The 22,145-nt window shown below is 42.3% G+C and overlaps 1 protein-coding gene and 1 long non-coding RNA gene across 2 annotated transcripts; both read right to left on the bottom strand.

The window, feature by feature from the left end:
• Nucleotides 1-706: 706 nt before the first annotated feature.
• On the bottom strand, nucleotides 707-2,127 carry LOC307072609. The gene is made up of 3 exons (XR_013811683.1): nucleotides 2,069-2,127; nucleotides 1,745-1,785; nucleotides 707-1,280 (listed from the first exon to the last, which is right to left on the bottom strand). It is a non-coding gene; the product is annotated as an uncharacterized lncRNA (long non-coding RNA).
• Nucleotides 2,128-5,348: 3,221 nt separating this feature from the next.
• On the bottom strand, nucleotides 5,349-21,665 carry LOC307073829 (lanosterol synthase-like; the record flags this gene model as incomplete). The annotated part of the gene is made up of 19 exons (XM_079733791.1): nucleotides 21,640-21,665; nucleotides 21,103-21,271; nucleotides 19,671-19,809; nucleotides 18,921-19,029; nucleotides 18,405-18,534; nucleotides 18,249-18,256; nucleotides 17,126-17,261; nucleotides 16,521-16,629; nucleotides 16,000-16,118; nucleotides 15,400-15,497; nucleotides 15,037-15,064; nucleotides 14,879-14,935; nucleotides 14,455-14,526; nucleotides 14,201-14,256; nucleotides 11,755-11,820; nucleotides 10,790-10,870; nucleotides 10,479-10,644; nucleotides 5,625-5,699; nucleotides 5,349-5,486 (listed from the first exon to the last, which is right to left on the bottom strand). The coding sequence occupies exons 1-19, from the start codon at nucleotides 21,651-21,653 to the stop codon at nucleotides 5,349-5,351; spliced, it is 1,770 nt and encodes a 589-aa protein (XP_079589917.1). The 5' UTR covers nucleotides 21,654-21,665.
• Nucleotides 21,666-22,145: the final 480 nt, after the last annotated feature.

The following is a 22,145-nucleotide window of genomic DNA, read 5'->3' as shown; positions in this document are numbered from 1 at the left end:
ATCGAGCCTGGAGTACGGCCATGTGCACACTGCCATCTATCGAAGAGAGGAGGGACTTCTTACATTATTGTCTTCCTAGTTTAAACTAACCTGTTACAGTTGTTCTCTATATTGTTGGTGTTGTTTTAAGCAAGGACTGGTGTACACCTAAGTATACTTAGGTGTAGGAATAGGAATTTAAACTTTATCTATAGAGAGTAATAATAAAATAACAGAAAGTTGCATTTATATATGGCACCTTAATCCAGAATTGCCAGTTCAAAGTGCTTTACAGAGCTACATTGAAATATGTATAATATAATAAATATATTATACATATTTAATATAATAAATATGAAATATGTCCATATATAATGTCATGATTAACATTCTAGACGACAATTCAGCTTTGAGTGATTAGTATGCAGAGCATTTTTTTTTCTATATCAGATAAAATAATTGGAAACTTTCTTGTCTGGCCTCGAGTAGGCATACACGACTGAGACATCTCTTGCGTAGAAGACAATTCAGTCTTGTTCCATTTGTCACTTGGCTGACCAGTAACTGATACAAATCTATAACTGGACCTGACAAAAGCTGGAGGCTTTGTTGGGTTCTGGCTTGTTTCTCTACAGAACATAGCGATCAGCCATCACAGGAACACCTCCTTTATGGCATTAGTGGCACTCACGCTGTTAAACACTTATAGGTATTGGAGACAGTTTATTTTATGGGTTGGTGTGAACACGTCTGCAAAGACAGCAGCCTTGGTCAATGACACAATCTTCTGCTCGTTCAAATAGACATTACGCTCAGGAGCATACTTCTTCAAAGCCCTCTTGCAGGAACAACTAACGAAGGTATCATGAGATATTAGGTTTCTAAGAGAGACCTTGTCAAATTATATTTATGCAGGAAGATTATGAAGAATAAACATATTCCGGGAATATACACAAGCAGATATTATTGCAATTAGACTTCACCTTGCATATTATGGCCAAACTCTTTTTTTGAACTGGTAATTCTTATTTTATTGTTAAACAACAATGAAATTTTTATTAATAACCCCACACACTAGAAAATCTAATTGCAGTGTCCATGGCCATGACCATGCCCTTGACCATGGTAATGCCCGTGCCCACAAGACCCATGGCACCCATGGTGGCAGCAGGAGGGTTGAGGAAGGCATGGTTGAGGAGGGCATATTATAGGAGGGCATGGTTGAGGAGGGCATGGTTGAGGAGGGCATGGTTGAGGACGGCAGACCGGTCGTGGCTTGCAGCCGAAGGGCCCCTGATTTCCTGTTCACGTACAGGAGAGATGTTAATGCTCTATTCATTTGGTGCAATATGCAAGAATCTTTCAGTCTAAATGAGGTTCCAATAACAAAACACTGCTCGTCACCCTTGCCTTTCCGTACTCTCTCCAAATCCCACCCATCCGCAAAACGTGAGGCTTGCTTGAGATTTAATTTACTCTGCTGCAGAGTTTAACCATATCCCAATGCTGACAATGTTTTTTAGAGGATATTTCAAAGAAAGATTATAGCATTTTTTACTTTTAAGCAGGTTGGTCTCTGTCTAAAACATATTTTAAAAGGGAGACCTGACCAAGAAAGCAGCAATAGCATTCAATACATTAAACAAAAAAGTATCTGTAAAGTAAAATACCTGTTGGACAGTAAACAACAGAACACCACAGAAGATAACATGCTTTCATCATCATATTAACATTCTTCAGTGGTATAATCATAGATTATTATTACCTTCATCTTGATCCGACATTTCAATATTCGTAGTTCAAATCCTGAAATTTAAAAATACATAAACAGTTGAATAAGTATATAGAAGGCCTAAACAGTATACTTGGTATACAGAGGTTCAAAGTTAAACACTGTCAAAGACCGATAGATAAACATAAAATACTTTCATAAATGCATCACATACATTCACTGCTATCAGTAAATGTAAGGAAGTGAAGACTACATACACATCAATTCATAAAATATATACTGCCTTTCCTTTGTGAACCACATCTTAAGAAAACTAATACAACATTTCAGTAAAAGTCATTTCAGAGATGAACTTACTGTGAGTCAGAATGTAGATCTCAGGAAATACTATCAAATGCTCCCCTTTTATAGTAGCCATCTTGGCTCCTCCTCCCTCCCAAGCACCCTTGCCTTGATTTACAAGCTCTCTTTGGACCCTTTTGTTCCATCACCAAAACAACCAAATCGCATCAAAATCACGTGGCGATTTGGTAGAGCGATAGTTCATTTCAGCAAACAACAACGACAAAGTAAGAGAAATCAACTGAGAAACAGGCAAAGTAATTTCACCCACCACCCTTCTCATACAAAAGATGAATCACACAAGGAGTGGAAACACACTTTAGAGTTTCTGATCCGAGAGAACGAACTGAAGTGAGCCTGAGGCAGGGAGGTGAACACAATGTGTCACCTCTGCGGGCCATAACCTATTTATCATTTCCATCTCACCGTGCAGGGAGTGACATTGAATAGTTTTGTCATCGCCTGTTGAATGAAATCAAAACACACTCCCCTTCAAATGTAAATCAGATAAGATTCCAAAGTTGCTTAAGTTTAATGCATGCACACAAACGCACAATAACAAAATCCCACTCGCGCATATGACAAAAAAACACACAGATGAGTAGAGGAGGGGTCCCTGGCACAATAGGAGAGCTCTTCCTCACTTCCAATCCTTTTTAAGTGGCGAGCACTGAGTCCTCCAGCATCCCATGGCCTAAACATACAATCTGGTAAGGAATACAATATGTGCAACTCTCTGCAGTGAAATGACCACTAACTGCATCATTATGTCACAGTGGAAAAGGATAACAGCGAGTAGAACAAGTCATGGCTCAAATGCCACAAGTTTATATCTGGATTAGGGAAGTGAAAAACAAAACCTAATATTATTATAAGGTATTCACAGTCTATCCTCAGATAGACTGTGAATACCTAATAATAATAATTTTGTGAATACACTGTCAATCAGCATGTCCACCCCAATGGATAACAATTATGTATGCTAAACATTTCTGCCTCATGGACACATAATGTCCATCTATGTTTTTTCTGGACAGTCTTTTTTTGGCGCTGACATCTCATTCAATGACTTCATTTATTTACTCAGTGACGTCACAGTGAGTACTGCTGTGGTCACATCGCTGGAAATTATGGGGAAAACATTTTCCCGACGTCGGAAAGTTCTCGTGAACGACACCTCATGACGCTCTTAGGTTTCTACTTCCATTCGGCAACTGGGGCCAGATTTTGATAACAGGGTTGCCCAGTGTGTGACGTATGGTTTACTAGTGACGATCATGAACATGGTAGAACATGAACGTTTTACTCAATATAAAAGAATCAACCATCATATCACATACTTTACTAATGATTGACAGATTGATGTAACCGTCTGTTGGCATCGACTTTGCTCAGTTGTAAACGTTGTGTACTGGTAAAAAAAGCTCTAGATTATGGCAAGTGTTGCCTTCCATACAGTGGCAGTACTGTATGTGCTTCTCATACATAAAAGCAATAGGATATTAGGTGATAGGCGTCAAGGAAATAAAGGCATGCAAATTTGAAACTGATCCTACTAAGTTCTGTTTAGTTCTGAATGGTTTTTATTGGATAAAAAATCCCTGCTTTGAAGAACTTTTATATTCCCAACGTAGCGCACATGAACTGTCGCTGTCGGGAGCACGCGTAAGCGTGAGCGTATATCACCAGGACGATTATCACCAGGACGATGAACGCGCCTTAATTCCTCATAAGCGCAATGCACCGCTTCGCCTATAGGGGCCCCTAATTCACAAATAAACGGCATCTAGTAATACACCAGTGTCTGTGTGTTTCTTTCTGGATGTGTGCATGTCTGAATACACCTGCGATTCGCAGGGCAGCGGATGGCAGAGGCAGTGCGGGGGCTGTGGATACCGTGCGGGCAGTCAAGGCAAATATGACAACCGTTTAAATTAATTTGTTACAACACATGAGACCATCAGATCACTGAGTGGCTGCCAGTTGAAAACCACAGTCACACTAAAACCACTTCCCTGTGGGGGTGTTGGGAAAGTGTGTTTAGGTTTCCTAACTTCCAAGTAAACAACCGTTTTACATCACTATGCACTATTTTAGGAAGTTCATATTTCACAAGACACTATTATTCACACAGGCTGATGTGCTAACAATGTCTTGAAAGGTCAATACTCTCACCATGGCCCTACGCCCTCACACATCGGCCCCTGGGCGCTCCCACAGGCCCTGGTGCTTATTGATGGGTTAAATACAGAGATAGCATTCAATTGACTTAGAAATGACAAAATAGTGAATTTATCCTGTAAACGTAAATACTATCTTATCGAAATAGTAATTGGCCCTTGGATATAATTCACAATTATTAGTTAAAACAAAAAAATATGTTGTTGGGGCAAGAAGAAACATGACATCAGATGTGTCAGATTTAAATAGTAGACACAATATAATCTGGTTTTCCATCTTGAAGGCCCTGCCCCTTCTTATAATGATCGCTTCTGATGGTAGTACGTCATACAAACATATATATTTTTAAATGTTAGCTTGCTAACATATGGTATGGGGCGTATAACGTTTAAACTGGCAAGACGGCATGCCAGGGAAGGTGATTGGAATGCGCTGATAAGCGAGCAGAGGTCTTCAGTGATCTCTTTTATCAGCCCCTCAGTCTGTCTGTTCTCCCCACGTGCTTCAAGAGGACCAGCACGATCGCTGTGCCAAAGGGTGTACCTGCATGGAAGACAACCGCCCTGTACCATTGATCATTCATCAGTCATCAGGAAGTGCTTTGAGGGGCAAGTCTGCTCCTTTTTATTTTCGTCTAGCATTTGTCATAAAGACTTGTCAGGGCGTGGCCAGTCCGATTCTTTTGTTCTGTGCAACTGACAATAAAATAGATGAAGTGGGTTGTTAGCCCATGAGCACACATCGCATACTTTCTTTCCATCTGCTGAAGATAACAAAAAAATCCATTGGAGATTAGAGGAAAAAAACACACTCCTACTGCGCATGTCTGATCAAAGCAAACTGCCATGTATTTATTTATTTTATTGATTAAATGTAGTCCTTAATCCCTTCACATCGGGCGATGGAATGTAAACACAGACATCTGAGTGCATCGGTCTGTATAGCCTCAGTCTGAAATGTTGGGTGATTCTTGTCAGTTCGAAAAATGGTAGCCTGTTCCCTCCTGCGGTGACAGCCAGGGCACCACTTCAGCACTCACTTCACATCCTTTAGGCGTTTCTGCTGTGACAGCTGGTGGCTGTTGGTCGGTGGGTCGTCGGTTATCCACCAGGGGTCACAGCTTGACCTTCCCGGCTAGGGAGCTGGAGGGGTAGAGGGCGGAGAAGCGACCCAATGCCCAGACGGGGAAAATGTTCCTGTAGGAGGTGTAGCTGATGGCACAGCTCTTGTTGAACACACCGGAGATGTTCTCCTAGGGGGGGGAGAGAGAGAGAGTGAGAGAGAGTGAGAGTGAGAGTAAGAGTGAGAATCATACGGTACTCAATTTGTAGGTGTGGTATTTACTTTTTTATTAAAGAGTGCCTCCGAGAAGACAGAGAAGGCCGCATACCTGTGGCCAATCTCCATTGGGAAGCTGCCTGTCAATCAACAGCTTTATTCCTCTCTCAATGGACTGTCTGTCAGGGTGCCCAGTTAAAGGAGGTCAGGTGATGGGTTTCTAAATAAACACCATCTCGTATATTTCGAAAAATAGCAGTTTGCATACTTCTTGAACATGAATAATGCGCACATGATCGATCTAATGCGAAATGCCTTGCAGCATAAACAGCATAGCCTATGTAAAAAAGACTGACTCAAGTGTGTCTTTGTGTTTGTGAGAGTTTGCTTGCGTCAATAATTGATTTATGAGTAAGTCAGGATACGTAAGAAAGACCAACAACATTAATAGCATGTTTGCACTGATATTAATTGCTGAAAACCCAGATGTGGCAGCATTCAGATCTTATCTGGGTAGAATAGGCACCACAGATAGACTGTGAATACCTAATAATAATATTGTGAATACACTGTCAATCAGCATGTCCACCCCAATGGATAACAATTATATATACTGAACATTTCCGCCTTATGGACATATAATGCCCATCTATGATTTTTCTGGACAGTCTTTTTTTGGCGCTGACATCTCATTCAATGACTTCATTTATTTACTCAATGACGTCACAGTGAGTACTGGTGTGGTCACATCGCTGGAAATTATGGGGAAAACATTTTCCCGACGTCGGAAGGTTCTCGTGACCGACAACTCATGACGCTCTTATGTTTCTACTTCCATTCGGCAACTGGGGCCAGATTTTGATAACAGGGTTGCCCAGTGTGTGACGTATGGTTTACTAGTGACGATCATGAACATGGTAGAACATGAACGTTTTACTCAATATAAAAGAATCAACCATCATATCACATACTTTACTAATGATTGACAGATTGATGTAACCGTCTGTTGGCATTGACTTTGCTCAGTTGTAAACATTGTGTACTGGTAAAAAAGCTCTAGATCAGCATTACTCATTGCGCGGCTCGCAAGCCACATGCGGCTCGCCAAGCCTCTATTTGCGGCTCGCATGGCGGTAAAAATATACAGTGATATGATCATGCAGTGAATACAGATATTTAAAAAAACAATACAAACAATTATTTAAAAAATAAATCAACAGCGGCATTAAAAGGTGGAAATATAGCCTTGTCTAGAAAATATTTTTAAACTTGCTCGGCTCTACGCTGACAGCGGGGTTGCCAGATTGGCGGTTTTCCTGCATAACAAGAGAGAATGTGTTCTTTGGATGGACTTATTCTTATTAACTTATTCTTCAATAGCTTCCATGTTATGTGTCCCAGTGTCTCCACATTATTCCAGAAAATAGCACACAGTCACACAAGTCTTAATTTTCCTCTCAAAGTGCACCAGATTGATGCATTCCAGGTTAAAAGGTACCAAATTTTCTTACAGGGGAGCATGCCCCCGGACCCCGCTAAGGACCGGGTTCCCTCCACAGTTTCACAAAATTCTGTGGGAAACACTGCTTCAGGGAGGACATATTATTAAGCAAGCATACTTATTTATGACTGGATTTATAGCTTTTGATACTTTGCGGTAAAAATTGCTCTCCTGTTGACGTCGTCCTGTCAGTGCGGCTCTCCTGAAAAAAAATAGTGAATACTAGTAATGCGCGATATAAACGATATACGATATAAACGATAAAAAAATGGCCTACGGTAGAGATTTTAATTCTATCGCTCTATCGCGATAATGCATGTTGATGACGCAAAATACAATGGTTAATTTTTGGTTTGGTGCAATTCCTTTTCACATTGCAATTTTCGCAACAGTGCCAGAATTCGTCAACAAACCTGCATGTGTGCAAAGAACGTTAACCCATTTGCACCGGCTGCTGTGTCGCGCAACATTGTATCTAGTAGATACAATGTTGCTCCGCGCAGCCGGTACAAATGGGTTAATGGTAAACACGCATTGATGCGCAATCCGGTCTTAAAGGTAAACACGCACAGATGCGTGATCCGGTCTGAATGGGTTAAATCATTGGACAAAAAGGTCTGGGGCGTTGTAAAGCATTAAAGAAAAAGGGGGGGGGGGGGGGGGGGAAGCACCGGTGAAAGTAAACAATCATGGATATCCAGCGTGATATACATTGATCTGCGGACTGGTCCAACTCCTTCTCCCTCATACTGACTCGGAATGTGTTAAATGCATCGGCATTATTAAGTTATGTTTTCCAGCATACTTTTTACTTGCTTTTGTCGGACCGTCGGGTGGTGGCTCAACATGGAGCAAAGAGGAAACGGAATGTCTTTTGGATATCGGACCCAAATATCCAAAAGACGTTCCGTCTCCTCTTTGCTCCATGTTGAGCAACGTCTCCGAGACCACCTCTCCGGCTGGGTCAACCTCCTTTTGATGGTTAAAAATATCACGTAATCGACAAAAATCTTAACAATCAATGATCGATCATCAATTAATCATGCCCATCCCCAATTGTCAGTACAGTGTCTGTTCCTTATCTAGAAAGACACCCGTTTTTCCTGTTCTCTGCATCTTGGGTGGCATTTAAGAACCAAGGACTTAAACTAAGTGTAGTGCCTTTTAGAATGGTTTGCGCTAAAGGAAAGAAACCCAATACTAATTTTATTTATCTGCAACATTATGTTGTATGATTACAGTGTTTCACAATAAATGTTCTCGAAATGACATACTATATTTCTCTTTTTTTTAAATACATTTAGCAGTTTGGCTTTCCTTAGGGTCTATGTAACCTGTTCTCAAACGGTTATTTTATGATTTTATATTGTGATATATATCGTTATCGCAAGAGGCTGCAATGTATATCGCAATATGGATTTTAGGCCATATCGCCCATCTCTAGTGAATACCACTGCTCTAGATAATGGCAAGTGTTGCCTTCCATACAGTGGCAGTACTGTATGTGCTTCTCATAAATAAAAGCAATAGGATAGTAGGTGATAGGCGTCAAGGAAATGAAGGCATGCAAATTTGAAACTGATCCTACCAAGTTCTGTTTAGTTTTGAATGATTTTTATCGGATAAAAAACCCCTGCTGTGAAGAACTTTTAGAATCCCAACGTAGCGCACATGAACGGTCGCTGTCGGGAGCACGCGTAAGCGTGAGCGTCATCACTGGCGAGCCGTCTCGTTATCACCAGGACGATGAACGCGCCTTAATTCCTCATAAGGGCAATGCACCGCTTCGCCTATAGGGGCCCCTAATTCACAAATAAACGGCCTCTAGTATTACACCAGTGTCTGTGTGTTTCTTTCTGGATGTGTGCATGTCTTTGTGTGTGTGTGTGTGTGTGTGTGTGTGTGTGTGTGTGGGGGGGGGGGGGTATTGGAGTAAAAAAAACAACAACATTGGTGAAGAATAAAGACGGAGCATAGTTGCGTCCAGGAGTAATGAATACACCTGTGATTCGCAGGGCAGCGGCTGGCACAGGCAGTGGTAGGGCTGTGGATACCTTGCGGGCAGTCAAGGCAAATATGACAACCGTTTAAATTAATTTGTTACAACACATGAGACCATCAGATCACTGAGTGGCTGCAAGTTGAAAACCACAGTCACACTAAAACCACTTCCCTGTGGGGGTGTTGGGAAAGTGTGTTTAGATTTCCTAACTTCCAAGTAAACAACCGTTTTATATAACTATACCTGTAATTTTTGGGAAGTTCATATTTCACAAGACACTATTTTTCATACAGGCTGATGTGCTAACAATGTCTTGAAAGGTCAATACTCTCACCAGGTCCCTACGCCCTCACACATCGGCCCCTGGGCGCTCCCACAAGCCCTGGTGCTTATTGATGGGTTAAATACAGAGATAGCATTCAATTGACTTAGAAATTCCAAAATAGTGAATTTATCCTGTAAAGGTGAACATTATCTTATTGAAATAGTAATTGGCCCTTGGATATAATTCACAATTATTAGTTAAAACAAAAAAATATGTTGTTGGGGCAAGAAGAAACATGATATCAGATGTGTCAGATTTAAATTGTAGACACAATATAATCTGGTTTTCCTTATTGAAGGCCCTGCCCCTTCTTATACTGATCGCTTCTGATGGTAGCACGTCATACAAATATATATATATTTTTAAATGTTAGCTTGCTAACGTATGGTATGGGGCGTATACCGTGTAAACTGGCAAGACGACATGCCAGGTAAGGTGATTGGAATGCGCTGATAAGCGAGCAGAGGTCTTCAGTGATCTCTTTTATCAGCCCCTCAGTCTGTCTGTTCTCCCCACCTGCTTCAAGAGGACCAGCACGATCGCTGTGCCAAAGGGTGTACCTGCATGGAAGACAACCGCCCCGTAGCATTGATCATTCATCAGTCATCAGGAAGTGCTTTGAGGGGCAAGTCTGCTCCTTTTTATTTTCGTCTAGCATTTGTCATAAAGACTTGTCAGGGCGTGGCCAGTCCGATTCTTTTGTTCTGTGCAACTGACAATAAAATAGATGAAGTGGGTTGTTAGCCCATGAGCACACATCGCATACTTTCTTTCCATCTGCTGAAGATAACAAAAAAATCCATTGGAGATTAGAGGAAAAAAACACACTCCTACTGCGCATGTCTGATCACAGCAAACTGCCATGTATTTATTTATTTTATTGATTAAATGTAGTCCTTAATCCCTTCACATCGGGCGATGGAATGTAAACACAGACATCTGAGTGCATCGGTCTGTATAGCCTCAGTCTGAAATGTTTGGTGATTCAGTTCGAAAAATGGTAGCCTGTTCCCTCCTGCGGTGACAGCCAGGGCACCACTTCAGCACTCACTTCACATCCTTTAGGCGTTTCTGCTGTGACAGCTGGTGGCTGTTGGTCGGTGGGTCGTCGGTTATCCACCAGGGGTCACAGCTTGACCTTCCCGGCTAGGGAGCTGGAGGGGTAGAGGGCGGAGAAGCGACCCAATGCCCAGACGGGGAAAATGTTCCTGTAGGAGGTGTAGCTGATGGCACAGCTCTTGTTGAACACACCGGAGATGTGCAACAGGAAGTCACAGCCCCTCCTCACCTCCCCACAGACCACCCTGGGGGATGGAGAGAGAGAGAGAGAGATAGAGAGAAAGAAAATGAAGGGAGGTAGGGGAAGATAAAGCAATTATAAAGTGAAATAATTCCGATATATAAAACGAGTGTCTATTTTTATTGAGGTACGTTTTCGGGGTTTCTTACTCGTCCTGGTAGACGTGGCCCATACAGGCAAAGGCCTCCAATCCAAACCAGGCCCCATAGGTGAAGCACACCCCCCAAGATCTGGTGGAAAACACACATCTTACCCAGGGTGCGATTTGCCGCTGGGGATGGTGGGGATTATCCCCCCCTCTGGTTTACACGTCCTACCCTCTGCTGAATTATTTTTATCCTCGGTGGGGATAAAAATTATCCCCCCCACCCAAAGTATTTTCACCATTACATCGTAATAATTAACAACCAAAATACACAGGGTCCGTCTTCATTTTGAAACATTTTAAAATGTTTCTCAAAATTATCCCCCCCTCTGGTTTTTTCACAAATCGCACCCTGATCTTACCTGACCTTTCCAACACTATTCAATGCTATGCGTTATGTTTTGTGCCATTTAGCAGACACTTTTATCCAAAGTGGGTTCCAATGAATACAGATATAGGTTATTAAAGGTCCCATGACATGCCACCAGGTGTGAGTGTGATTAGCGTTACAAGCCGTTTTGAAAATCTGCCCCTTATGACATCACAAGTGGGCATGTCCACCTAGATGTATGCTGGATAGATCAGTTTACCAGCCTACCCAGTGGACTGTAGCAACCGTTGCTCATCTATCGCCCACTTGTGATGTCATAAGGGGAAGATTTACAAAACGGCTTGTAACAGCTGATCACACTCACACTTGGTGGCATGTCATGGGACCTTTAAGGACTGGCAGGTACCTGCCTTTTAATTACATGTAACGTTTTTATTATTTAATTATGAAAATTATCACCTGTTTAGGATAAAAGTGTTGGGCGAAAAGGCAGACAAAGTGAAGAAAAGGAGAAAGAAAATCAACATTGTTGACTACAGCTCCTGTTTAATATATGATCAATAAACATTACAGATCTTTACAGAACATTACAGAACATTACAGAGAATTAAACAATGATCAATAAATGTTGAACCCACCCTTCCCAGGAGCCGTTGCCTCTCTGCAGCCTCCTGCAGTATTCCAGTCCTCCCCTCAAAGTGGACCTGAAGGAGGAAAGTCAAGCCATGAACACCCATAGTGTGAGAAAGAAAGAAAGAAAGAAAGAAAGAAAGAAAGAAAGAAAGAAAGAAAGAAAGAGAGAGAGAGAGTGTGTGAGTATTTTTGCTGGCATGTGCGCTCGCGCCAGTGTGTATGTGAGTGTGTGTATCAGAGATGGAAATTAACTTTTTTGCCCACCAGCCACTGTGGCAGGTAGATTTAAAAATCTACCAGCCACTCATCTTTTTTACCAGCCACTTTTTCTACGCTATATATTTTAACATATGCGTACATTTTAAACAATATAATAGTAACACTAGATAAGAAAAGTGTTTTTCATACACATCATTTTTTCCATCAGAAGTGATTTTTACTGTAAGTAGGCGCTACCAAGGAACTGAGTTGAAAATATTACACTCTTACCGCATATGATAAACAATGCACAGGTATCTGCCATGTTAAGTCATGTTTATTTCAAAGGTGTTACAATGACAAGTTTGGGGATAATTCATCTATACAAAGTATTTTCAATAAAAAACAAATTGACATATTAACAATAAAACAACATGCATGGCTACACCATCATAAGTCAATAGGAACATTTGTTTTTTCAATGCACTGGCCTTTTAATTTCTTCAATTCAACCAGATGTATAATGAAATCTGCCCCTATAATGCAACAGATGTATCCTCTCGGTATAGGAAGACTCATACTCTGCCTATGCATTCGAAATTAAACATTTGAAAACAGACCATGAAGAAACAAGAACAAGAAACAATGACTTAATAAGTGCAAGACACATTGAAAAACGTCAGAATACATTAAACTATATATAAAAATAAATAGGAACTCGTTAGCGTATCTGTTTGTGTACGTTCGCTATGCAGCCCTGCTATTGCGCATTCACAGACTGGCTTTTGTCAAAGGAATACCCGGTCAATGATGGATTTAATATGGACACAAACGACTAAACATTGGATCTTTGTATGGATTTATATGCACGTTACGGGATGAATTGATAAGCTCCTGTAAGGGCCACGATGGCACAGATGACAGCTGATTTGGAATGGAACAACAGCAAAGTAAGGAACTCTGACTTTTTTACTGTTCAATTATTATTGTTGTTTTAGAACGAGTATTGGAATACTCGCTCGGAATATCCAACGAGTATTCGAAGCCTGTATAATGGTATTCGGGACAGCCCTACGTCTTAGCACACACACTTGACATCTGTTTTGACCAGACTGACAAAAAGCAGCTGTTTGCCAAACAAGTGAGCAGAGCTCTAAGGTTACCCAACATGCTAGTTTGTTGCAACAGCAACAAACTTGCATCAGGCCTATTAGAAAATAAAATAATAACTTACGTGAAGTGCCATTCGAAGTCTTGAAATGGCCTTCCCTTTTTGGCAATTGCGTGTGCATTTCGAACTAACTTCTATCAAGCTGGGCTGTTTTGAGGCTAACGAGCGTCCTCATCGCTGTCGTGGTTTCGGGCGCTGATTTTCCCTTGGCAATTTTCAAAACGTGAAGGTGACTTTTTGAGGACTCGTGGTCATCCACGGCTTCCAATTTTAGGTTTTGTGTCCCACTCACAAAGCTATTGGACCTGTGGCCATCCGAAGCATGTTTACACAGAGAGCACAGAACATTGTCTGGCTTGTCCCGTCAAACACCAGCCGGTCACGGTGTTGCCTACTGTCCGATGTTCGCCATCTCTCATTAAAACAACGCTTCTTTTTGGGGATGACAGGCGTACTATCATCCGCCACCTGTACCTGGCCTACACTCTCCTCAGCTGTTCTCTTTCCTCCGGTGAGGAAACGCAACATTGCTTTCTCTAGTAGTTTTTTCTTTATATGTCAATAATTAGCCTAGCGTACTATACCGAATATTGATACCGGCATATTATCTCTATGGTTACCTGTTTATTATCCCGGATGTTGACAGTCGCAGTTCAGCAAAAGAGGCGTAGAAGAAGAAAGAGGCCGGATGTTGACAGTAATGGTTGTGGAACTGTGCAGCGCCGTATGACGAATGTATTAAATATGCAAATTTGATCGGACCTGACTGGAAAGTATTACCCGACACAGTGGCGGGTGAAGGGACACAATGCACCCGCCACCATACAAATCCACCCGCAAATGGCGTGTGGCGGGTGTTAATTTCCATCCCTGGTGTGTATGTACCTTACCAATCTATGATGGATATGCTAGCTCATCTCACACGTACCTGCATGGACAGACAGACAGGCAGTCTCTCTCTCAATAAACAGAGACGCAGTGTATAACTCTCTCTCTCTCTCTCTCTCTCTCTCTCTCTCTCTCTCTCTCTCTCTCTCTCTCTCTCTCTCTCTCTCTCTCTCTCTCTCTCTCTCTCTCTCTCTCTCTCCTTGTTCATCTGTCTGTAGTACTTCTGGTATTCTGGAGGGTCCTCTGGGATCTATTGGAGGGAAACAACCGGTTTATTAACTGATGGAAGATCTGAAAAGGCTTTATCTAATTCAAGTTAGCTAATCAAAAGTTTCTCATGCTTTACAAATAGATAAATAAATAACATTGTCTCATCTTTACGCTCCGTAATATTTATATCCACATTTATTTATATATATTTAAAATGTTATTATTGTTTCAAAATTACCTGTGTAAAGGTGAGGAACTGATGAGAACGTTGAAGACATTTAGCAAGCTTAGGATTGTCCTGACCACCTGCCTGACGGACCCGATAAGTAAAAAAATTGTAAATTATTTTCTTGAGCTTACACATACATCGTAATCAAACTTATTTTATACAAGGAATTTGTATCCCAGGACTTTTTGTCGCACTTCAGGAAATACAAAGTGTCAGGAAACGACAATATAAACTTAAAGATAAGTTTGTTTAAACAAACAGTTGAAACAGGGACTCCTGAAAACTAATAGAGAGAATATGAAAGGTTAGATACAATGAATGTGTAAGATGGAAGATAATATTCACGTAGAACATTTCATTAAAAAAGGAGATATCAAATTGATTTGATAGTAAATATGTTCAACTTATATAAAACCAAGCAGGAAGACGTCACCTCCAGGTAGGCCTGCACGGCGAAGCAGGTGTCCCACAGCTGGGATCCGTTGGTCCCCTGCATCAGACAACACAGACTTAACACAACTTAACTATAATAACATATGTGTTATTCATAGCTCTGTACGGTTGTAAGCTGTGGCAGATTTCCAAACGCACCTGCATTTTCATGCCGTCCAATCCTAGCCTAGAGATGGCCGCAAAAGAAAATCATGTCAGGTCATCCAGTTCTGTTTATATAGAGGTAAAAACATGTTTGACACTTTTTATACCTTCAGGGAATGGCCCAACAATTAGTCAAGGTGGATGTCGTTGGATGTTCATTTTGACTTTTCTATTGTTAATACATATGGCATCTTGCATTGTCTTGAGTGCATACAATTATAGCATGGTTAGCATTAGCAGGACCAAGTTTTGAGACTAGACTAAATGACTAAGAGACTAGAAGGCTAGAGTCTATGTGGGGACTGGATTAACACAAGACTCTATGCAGGGGGGACTAGAAGAGGCGGGAGGGCTGACCAGAGGTAGTCCGGGATCCTGGACACGTGCTCCTGGAAGGCGGGGGAGGAGGGTCCGTCCACGTGCCAGCGCACCAGCATGTTGATGGTCTTGGAGATCTGGGGACCGGAGACCAGCAAAGGGCTTCATGCTCATGCAATCTATTTGCTACTTAGTCATTCAGTAGATGATCAACCCCTTTACATGTATACATATCTTCTTATGTGACCTTAATGAGCAGGTAGGGGTTAGAGCATCATTGGGGTTTGAATCAAGAACTTTTGATCTAGGTCCCAATGTGTATAAACGCCCTAACCATTTCATTATACTGCCTCCTACTGGTGGACAATCTAATGGATACTTTGTGGATACTGCTTGGCAGAAGGCTATAAGTAGATTTTGTTTTCCTTTATTTCATTCAGTATTAATAAAATATCTATCGCTCTATCTATCTATCTATCTATCTATCTTGCAGTTGTGATTTTAGCTTAAGGTCATTTTAAACCTCGGCTTCAGTGTAACCAATTTCCAATTTAAAGTACACACATTTTGTGACATTTAGTCAGAGTACATTGATGTAACAGCGGGGAGAGGAGGACAGGTGGAACCCCTGTGTCTCACCGGGCCGATGCTGATGGACTTGGTGAAGCGGTCGTCTGCCTGGATGTGTTCGTACAGCTCCTTCACGGCCTTGCCCCTCAGACCCTTGCTGTGGTGGGCTTCATACACGTTCATGAACACTGGGGAGACACGCCGGTTAGAACCACACACACAAACACACACACACCAGCAGCAGACCCAGACACGGGCCAGCGTTCTCGAGCTGAGACTAGAGGAGCTGTTACCGTAGCATAGACATACGTTGAAACATTAGCATCCCTGCGTCCTGATTTGGGAGGTTGTAGTGTTTCATCATTTGGTTGCATCTAATCATTATTTATTGATTCATATATTTTGTATGGGCTTCTGTTCCTTTATAGACAAGAGAGTGAAGATAGAGAGGAATGTTGGTGCAAAACGAGGGTGATTAGCAAAGAAGTGATAGGACCGCAGGATTCGAACCGGGGACCCTTTAAGCTGTGTTACTGCTGCCGCATATGATGGATGCGACAGAGGTCAGAGGTCAGAGGGGAGCTGCGTACTATAGGCAAAGTCGAGCAGGCGGCTGTGGAGGGTGTACATGTCGCAGGCTGCTACGTTGTTCCTCTGGGCCGGCCAGCTGATGCTTTCATAGTCCTGGACGTACAGCTCCTGAGGAACACAGAGAAAGAGAGAGTTCAACTTTAACCCAGAGGTTCATAACCCTAACCTGGGTTTAACCCCTTATCCATTCTAATGCTAGGTTAAATCCTGCAGTGCTTCTTCAACATAAAGGAAGGAACAAATAGAAAGCTTCCATTGTTCATTGATGAAGTACATAATTATTTCCATATAATTATATAATTAATAGCCAATGTATTGCTTTTCAATTCTAGGATAAAGTTTTTTAAAAACCTGCCAACTGATTCCTTTGCAGGTCTTATTTTCAATCTTTATCTTAACCCTGCTTATCATGTTTCATCATTCTTTTGAATATATTACTCAACACAGGTAGCCTTTGGTCATGTGGATTATTTGCAGAAAGTAACTCATTACGTAAAGTAAGTAAAAGTAAAGCACAACAACGCCTTGGCAGTAAGACTGCAGGCATTAATCCCTTGAGTTTGGCGCCTCCTGTAGTTTGGTCGTGGAAACTACCAGCACCCACCTGTCGGAGGCTGAGCACCAGAGGGTCCTCCTTGGCCGCCAGACGGACGGCGTAGCAGTAGCTCATGGGCAGGTAGACCTGCCGGCAGTGACACCACAGTGTGGAGGGGTGGGCCGGCATCCAAGTAGGGAACAGCCTGACACACACATGTATTATCCTCCATAAGCATTTTCTTCTGGTGTTTTTCAATTTTTAGGCCTATATTTAATTTGATTACTTTTCTTTTAACATTTATAAATATAGCAAATGCACTGTTGTTCCACTCTCAGTATTATGCAATGATATATATATATTGCTGCTATTAGACTTTGAATTATTGTCTTTCGTTTGATTTACACTGTTTGGTCCATTTTGGTACTAATAACTGAAAAGTCCTTATTTTGTTATTCTATGCAATGACTCAACTAGAGAACTGGAGGAAAAGGGTTTGGTATAATAGGTTATAGAACAGGGCTTAGTGTAATTGGATGTAGTCAGGGTTGAGTGGAATAGGTTGTTGAATAGGGTGTAGAACCTGGTGTAGTAGTATCGGGAGTGTAGAATAGGGTGTAGAACCGGGTGTAGTAGAATAGGGAGTAGAGAATAGGGTGTAGAACCGGGTGTAGTAGAATAGGGAGTAGAGAATAGGGTGTAGAACCGGGTGTAGTAGAATAGACAGTAGAGAATAGGGTGTAGAACCGGGTGTAGTAGATTGGGGAGTAAAAGAAAAGGGTGTAGAACCGGGTGTAATAGAATAGGTAATAGAAGAATAGGGTGTAGAACAGGGTTTAGTAGAATAGGGTGTAGAACAGGGATTAATAGAATAGTGTTTAGAACAAAGTTTAGTAGTACAACAGGGATTAGTATAATATGATGTAGAACAGGGTTTAGTAGAATAGGGTCTATAACAGGGTTTAATGGAATAGGGTGTAGAACAGGGTTTAGTGGAATAGAGTGTAGAACGGGGTTGAGTAGAATAGGGTCTATAACGGGGTTAAGTAGAATAGGGTATATAACAGAGTTTTGTCGAATAGGGTGTAGAACAGGGTTTAGTAGAATAGGGTGTAGAACAGGGTTTAGTAGAATAGGGTGTAGAACAGGGTTTAGTAAAGGGTTCACCCAGAGTGCAGAGTGGAATCCCTGCAGCACCGCCTGTGTACAGTGCAACACGATAACACATATATACAGGCAATGTAGTATGCTTTTTTATTTTGCTTTTATTTTTAAAGATTCAGTTAGCAGAATGCCATAAAATGCAGATATATGTTAGAAATATGTAGAAAGAAAATTCAAGGGTTACCCTCTGACCTTTGCTGTGCAGGTTGTTCCGAGCCCGAACCATATCTGGGTCATCGGGCTGAACTCCCAGAATCCTCAGTGAAGTGTAGCTCAGAGCATTGCCGAACACGGTCGACTTGTCTTCAATATGGCTACACAAGAAAACACAAGACAAAACATAAGCATATCTTTTGATATGAACATATTAAGAGCATTGCGATCAGCTTCCAAGTATAACATAACGTTTTATTTAAACCTCTTTTCCTATTTATAAATAAAAACATTTCAATGCTCAATTTACCTAAATGTCTTAATCAACTTTCCTTTTCAAAATAAGAATCATAGCTTCATAAAGCTTTTATATACCTCCCTCAATCTGTCTAAATAAAGAACACATGAAATTAAATGAATCAGCTTATTACAGGTTTCAACGTCTCAACGTCCAACGTGGTCAGGCAATGCATGCATGCTTCATTGCTCTGCCTGCCCACGTGTGTGTTGTTCCAGGTACACGGTGTAGAGATGGAGGAACACATACAGGCCCCAGCCTCCATCAGGGAGCTGCACTGAGCGGAGGTACCGCACCATCTCCTTCCTCCAGGCCTCGGCCAGCGGGATCTGAGCCACATGGCAGGTGATCAGCAGACCTGCAGCACACACGCACAGTGGCAGCCCGTTTCCCCGCGTGTCAGGTGCCCGGTAGGAATCACACGGTGAGCAAGGGTTAAAGCCGCAGTCGGCGTTTATTTCACAAGAATAATTCGTCTGCATCCTCGTGCTAGGGTCTCCGGGAGCCTCTAGTTCGACGCCGTGGTGCGGAATCCCTCCGTGTCGCTTCGCCGTTCGCCCGGCCTGGTGCTTGCTCCCTCCGTTTCACTCGCTCCGTGGTGCGGACGCCCTCCGTGTCACTCTCCCGGTTCGCCCGGTCTGGTGCTTCTTTTATGCCGGCTCCTGGTCCTTTCCCTTCCTCCGGCCAGGTGTCCCCGATCACGCTGATTGGGGGGAGAGACGTGGTGCTCTCTGTCGCCGGCTGGAGGGTGGCGACGGCAAACCAAGTCTACTGCGTCTCCTCGGACCCGCCCGGTCCGAGGTCCAGCGGCGGGATGCCACAGCACACATGGGCAATGAAACACACACACATGCACACTCAAACAGGCAATGACATACACACAGTCACAGTCACACAGGCACACAAGCAACGACACACACACACACACACACACACAACGGGCAACGACTCACACACACACACTCAAACACAAAAGGCGCGCGTGTGCGCGTGTTATACCTGGCAGCAGGAAGAGGGGCCCCCCATAGTCCCCGGCCCAGTGGCCGTCCTCCGCCTGCAGCAGGCTGTAGAAGCCCATCCCCTTCAGGGCCGCGTCCGCCGCCGTGTGGACCGCCAGCGACGCCCTCACAAACCCACTCTGTTGGTACGGCAACAAACAGCTCTCAAGATTAGGGTTTTTAGGATTTTCAACAGGATTTTGTGGAGCTAATGTAGTTCTGCAACGATTGGAGTGATTTGGTTGCTGTTTTTAGTTCTGGTTTTATTGCTGATTTAGGCGCGAATCCAATCCGGGGCTGAACCAGAAATTCCAACCAAGTCTCTCAAACGGCCAATCAACATGTTATGATCGACTGTGTTGAAAGTCTATAGCATAATTAAAAGTGAGCAGTTTCCGCCCTCTGCAGCCTGGAGAAGATATTTGGTTAACCCAGGTTATTTTGGTACCATGGTGGTAAACCAGATTGAAATGTATCCAGGGTGGTACTTGATTTTAAAAAAATCAAGAACAATCGAGACCTATGATGAACTATGATTAAGACCTTCTTTATAAGCGGCTGAACTATGGTGGTCTGAAAGCAGGATTGGACTATTCCAGAGGTAAAGGAACACTACTTTAAAAGTCAGGTTGTTCTGAGGCATCAATCCATATTTGAGATGTTGGATCTAACGTCCAATTCCTAGCTTGTAAAACTTTGTTTAACTACTTGCATGAGATTAGTGGATGATTTAAAGAATAGACATTAGGGGTTTATAACTTTGTTGGTAGTATTGAACGGGAATCTGGGGTTGTGGCTATGTTTGGAAAAGATACCTGAAGGATATTGTGCTCTTCCCTCTTTAACTCATTTCTCATGTCTGACTAAAAGGTTCTCAGCCAGTTGGAGAGACATCCACGTGTCACCCAAAATCAGGACAAAATCATGTTCTTAGGAAACCTTGACCGTTAACCATGAAACATGGTTGATGTGATCAAAAGGAGGAGAAAGAACCCAGCAAACAAGGTCATGTTGTTCTTGTGTACAACTGCTATACCACCTCTGCGGCCAGTTGGCTATACAGATGTCAGCCAGGATCCTGTGGCATGGTGAGGCTGTTATATGCTTTGGCTGCAGGTAGCTTTTTGTTTTGTTACTCATCTTGTTGTTTTTAGGGGATTCTCGGTGGTGACATTTGGTCGTCCTAGCGTTATAGAGGTCAACAGTGGATTTGGAACCGTTACAAGTAAGCTCTCAATTTCCATCTCAGAAACGGACGTGCACCTTGTTGTTTTTATCTCTTATTGTTGTTGGGGGTCACTCAAAGAATAGATAAGACTATATTCCAGTACACTATATTAAACTGTTTTTACATATACCGTAACTCTCGATATGACATCACGACGAGATACCACATTGATATCAAATTAGATAATTGACAGAAGAAAGTTTACCGTGTCCAGGCCGAGAGAGTGTGCCTCTAACATGGTCTGTTCCCTCTCCGGGGTCTGGTGGTCTTCCACATAGCGCCAGGTCTGCCTCCCCTCCACGTTGGCCAGTCTCCAGCGGCTCAGGTCGGTGGCTGCCTCCGTCTTGTAGGGGCCCCCTCGCCGCCGCAGATGCCTGGCATAGGAGAAGGATGGGGGTACAGGCAGTGAACCGGGTTTTTGGTGATGTGAGTGGTCAGTGAGTAGAAAGTTAATGTATTTGACTACCTAGAAGAGTGCTATTTAATCATAATCATAAACACTACACTTCCGAAGTTGCAATTCTATTTAAAAGAGCGTATTTTGGGCAGCGTCGCAAAGATTCATTTTCAGCACCATGAACAGCACGCAAAAGTAGGATAACTTCTCGTGCAGCCAAATCCATATAGCCCTACTTTGAGTCTTTCATGTCAACTTTTTATGGTAGAGACTTAAGAACGTACAAACACTAACGTATATAAAAAATACATCGTTTGTTTAACCGAAAAACAAAATAATACTTACGTCCCTTCAGTCATGTTGTGAGCAGTAGGATTTTGAACAGATACCCCGTCAAATGAATAGGTTTCTAGTTTACCACCTGGTTGAGTCGGCCCCCACGATAGAACTGAATGCGTAATGTAGTTTTTTTAGGAGAGTAAATCATTGCATGTGTAACAGTGTAAATAATTTCTTTTATTTGTTAAATTCTGTTAAACTTGGGACTCCAACCAACATTTATTTATTTTTATTCTGAAAGTCCACGGCGGGAGTTTGTGTTTGAAAGTTCAGAAGCAACCAAGCTTACGTTGTGTTCGAACGGACTACGGCTGAATATATATATGCGAACAATGGTTGTGTGTTGTCCCATGTTGCAGGTACGTTTTTTTAATGCTTTGTGTTGTAATACCACTATACGATCACTTGATGTTTTTTGTTTGTGTTTGAAAGTTCAGAAGCAACCAAGCTTACGTTGTGTTCGAACGGACTACGGCTGAATATATATATGCGAACACTGGTTGTGTGTTGTC

The sequence above is a fragment of the Pollachius pollachius genome, assembly GCF_949987615.1.
Source record: "Pollachius pollachius genome assembly, chromosome: 3".
NCBI lineage: Eukaryota > Metazoa > Chordata > Actinopteri > Gadiformes > Gadidae > Pollachius > Pollachius pollachius.
The sequence above is the reverse complement of the archived record's forward strand: the minus strand, read 5'-3'. Positions and strand labels throughout refer to the sequence as shown.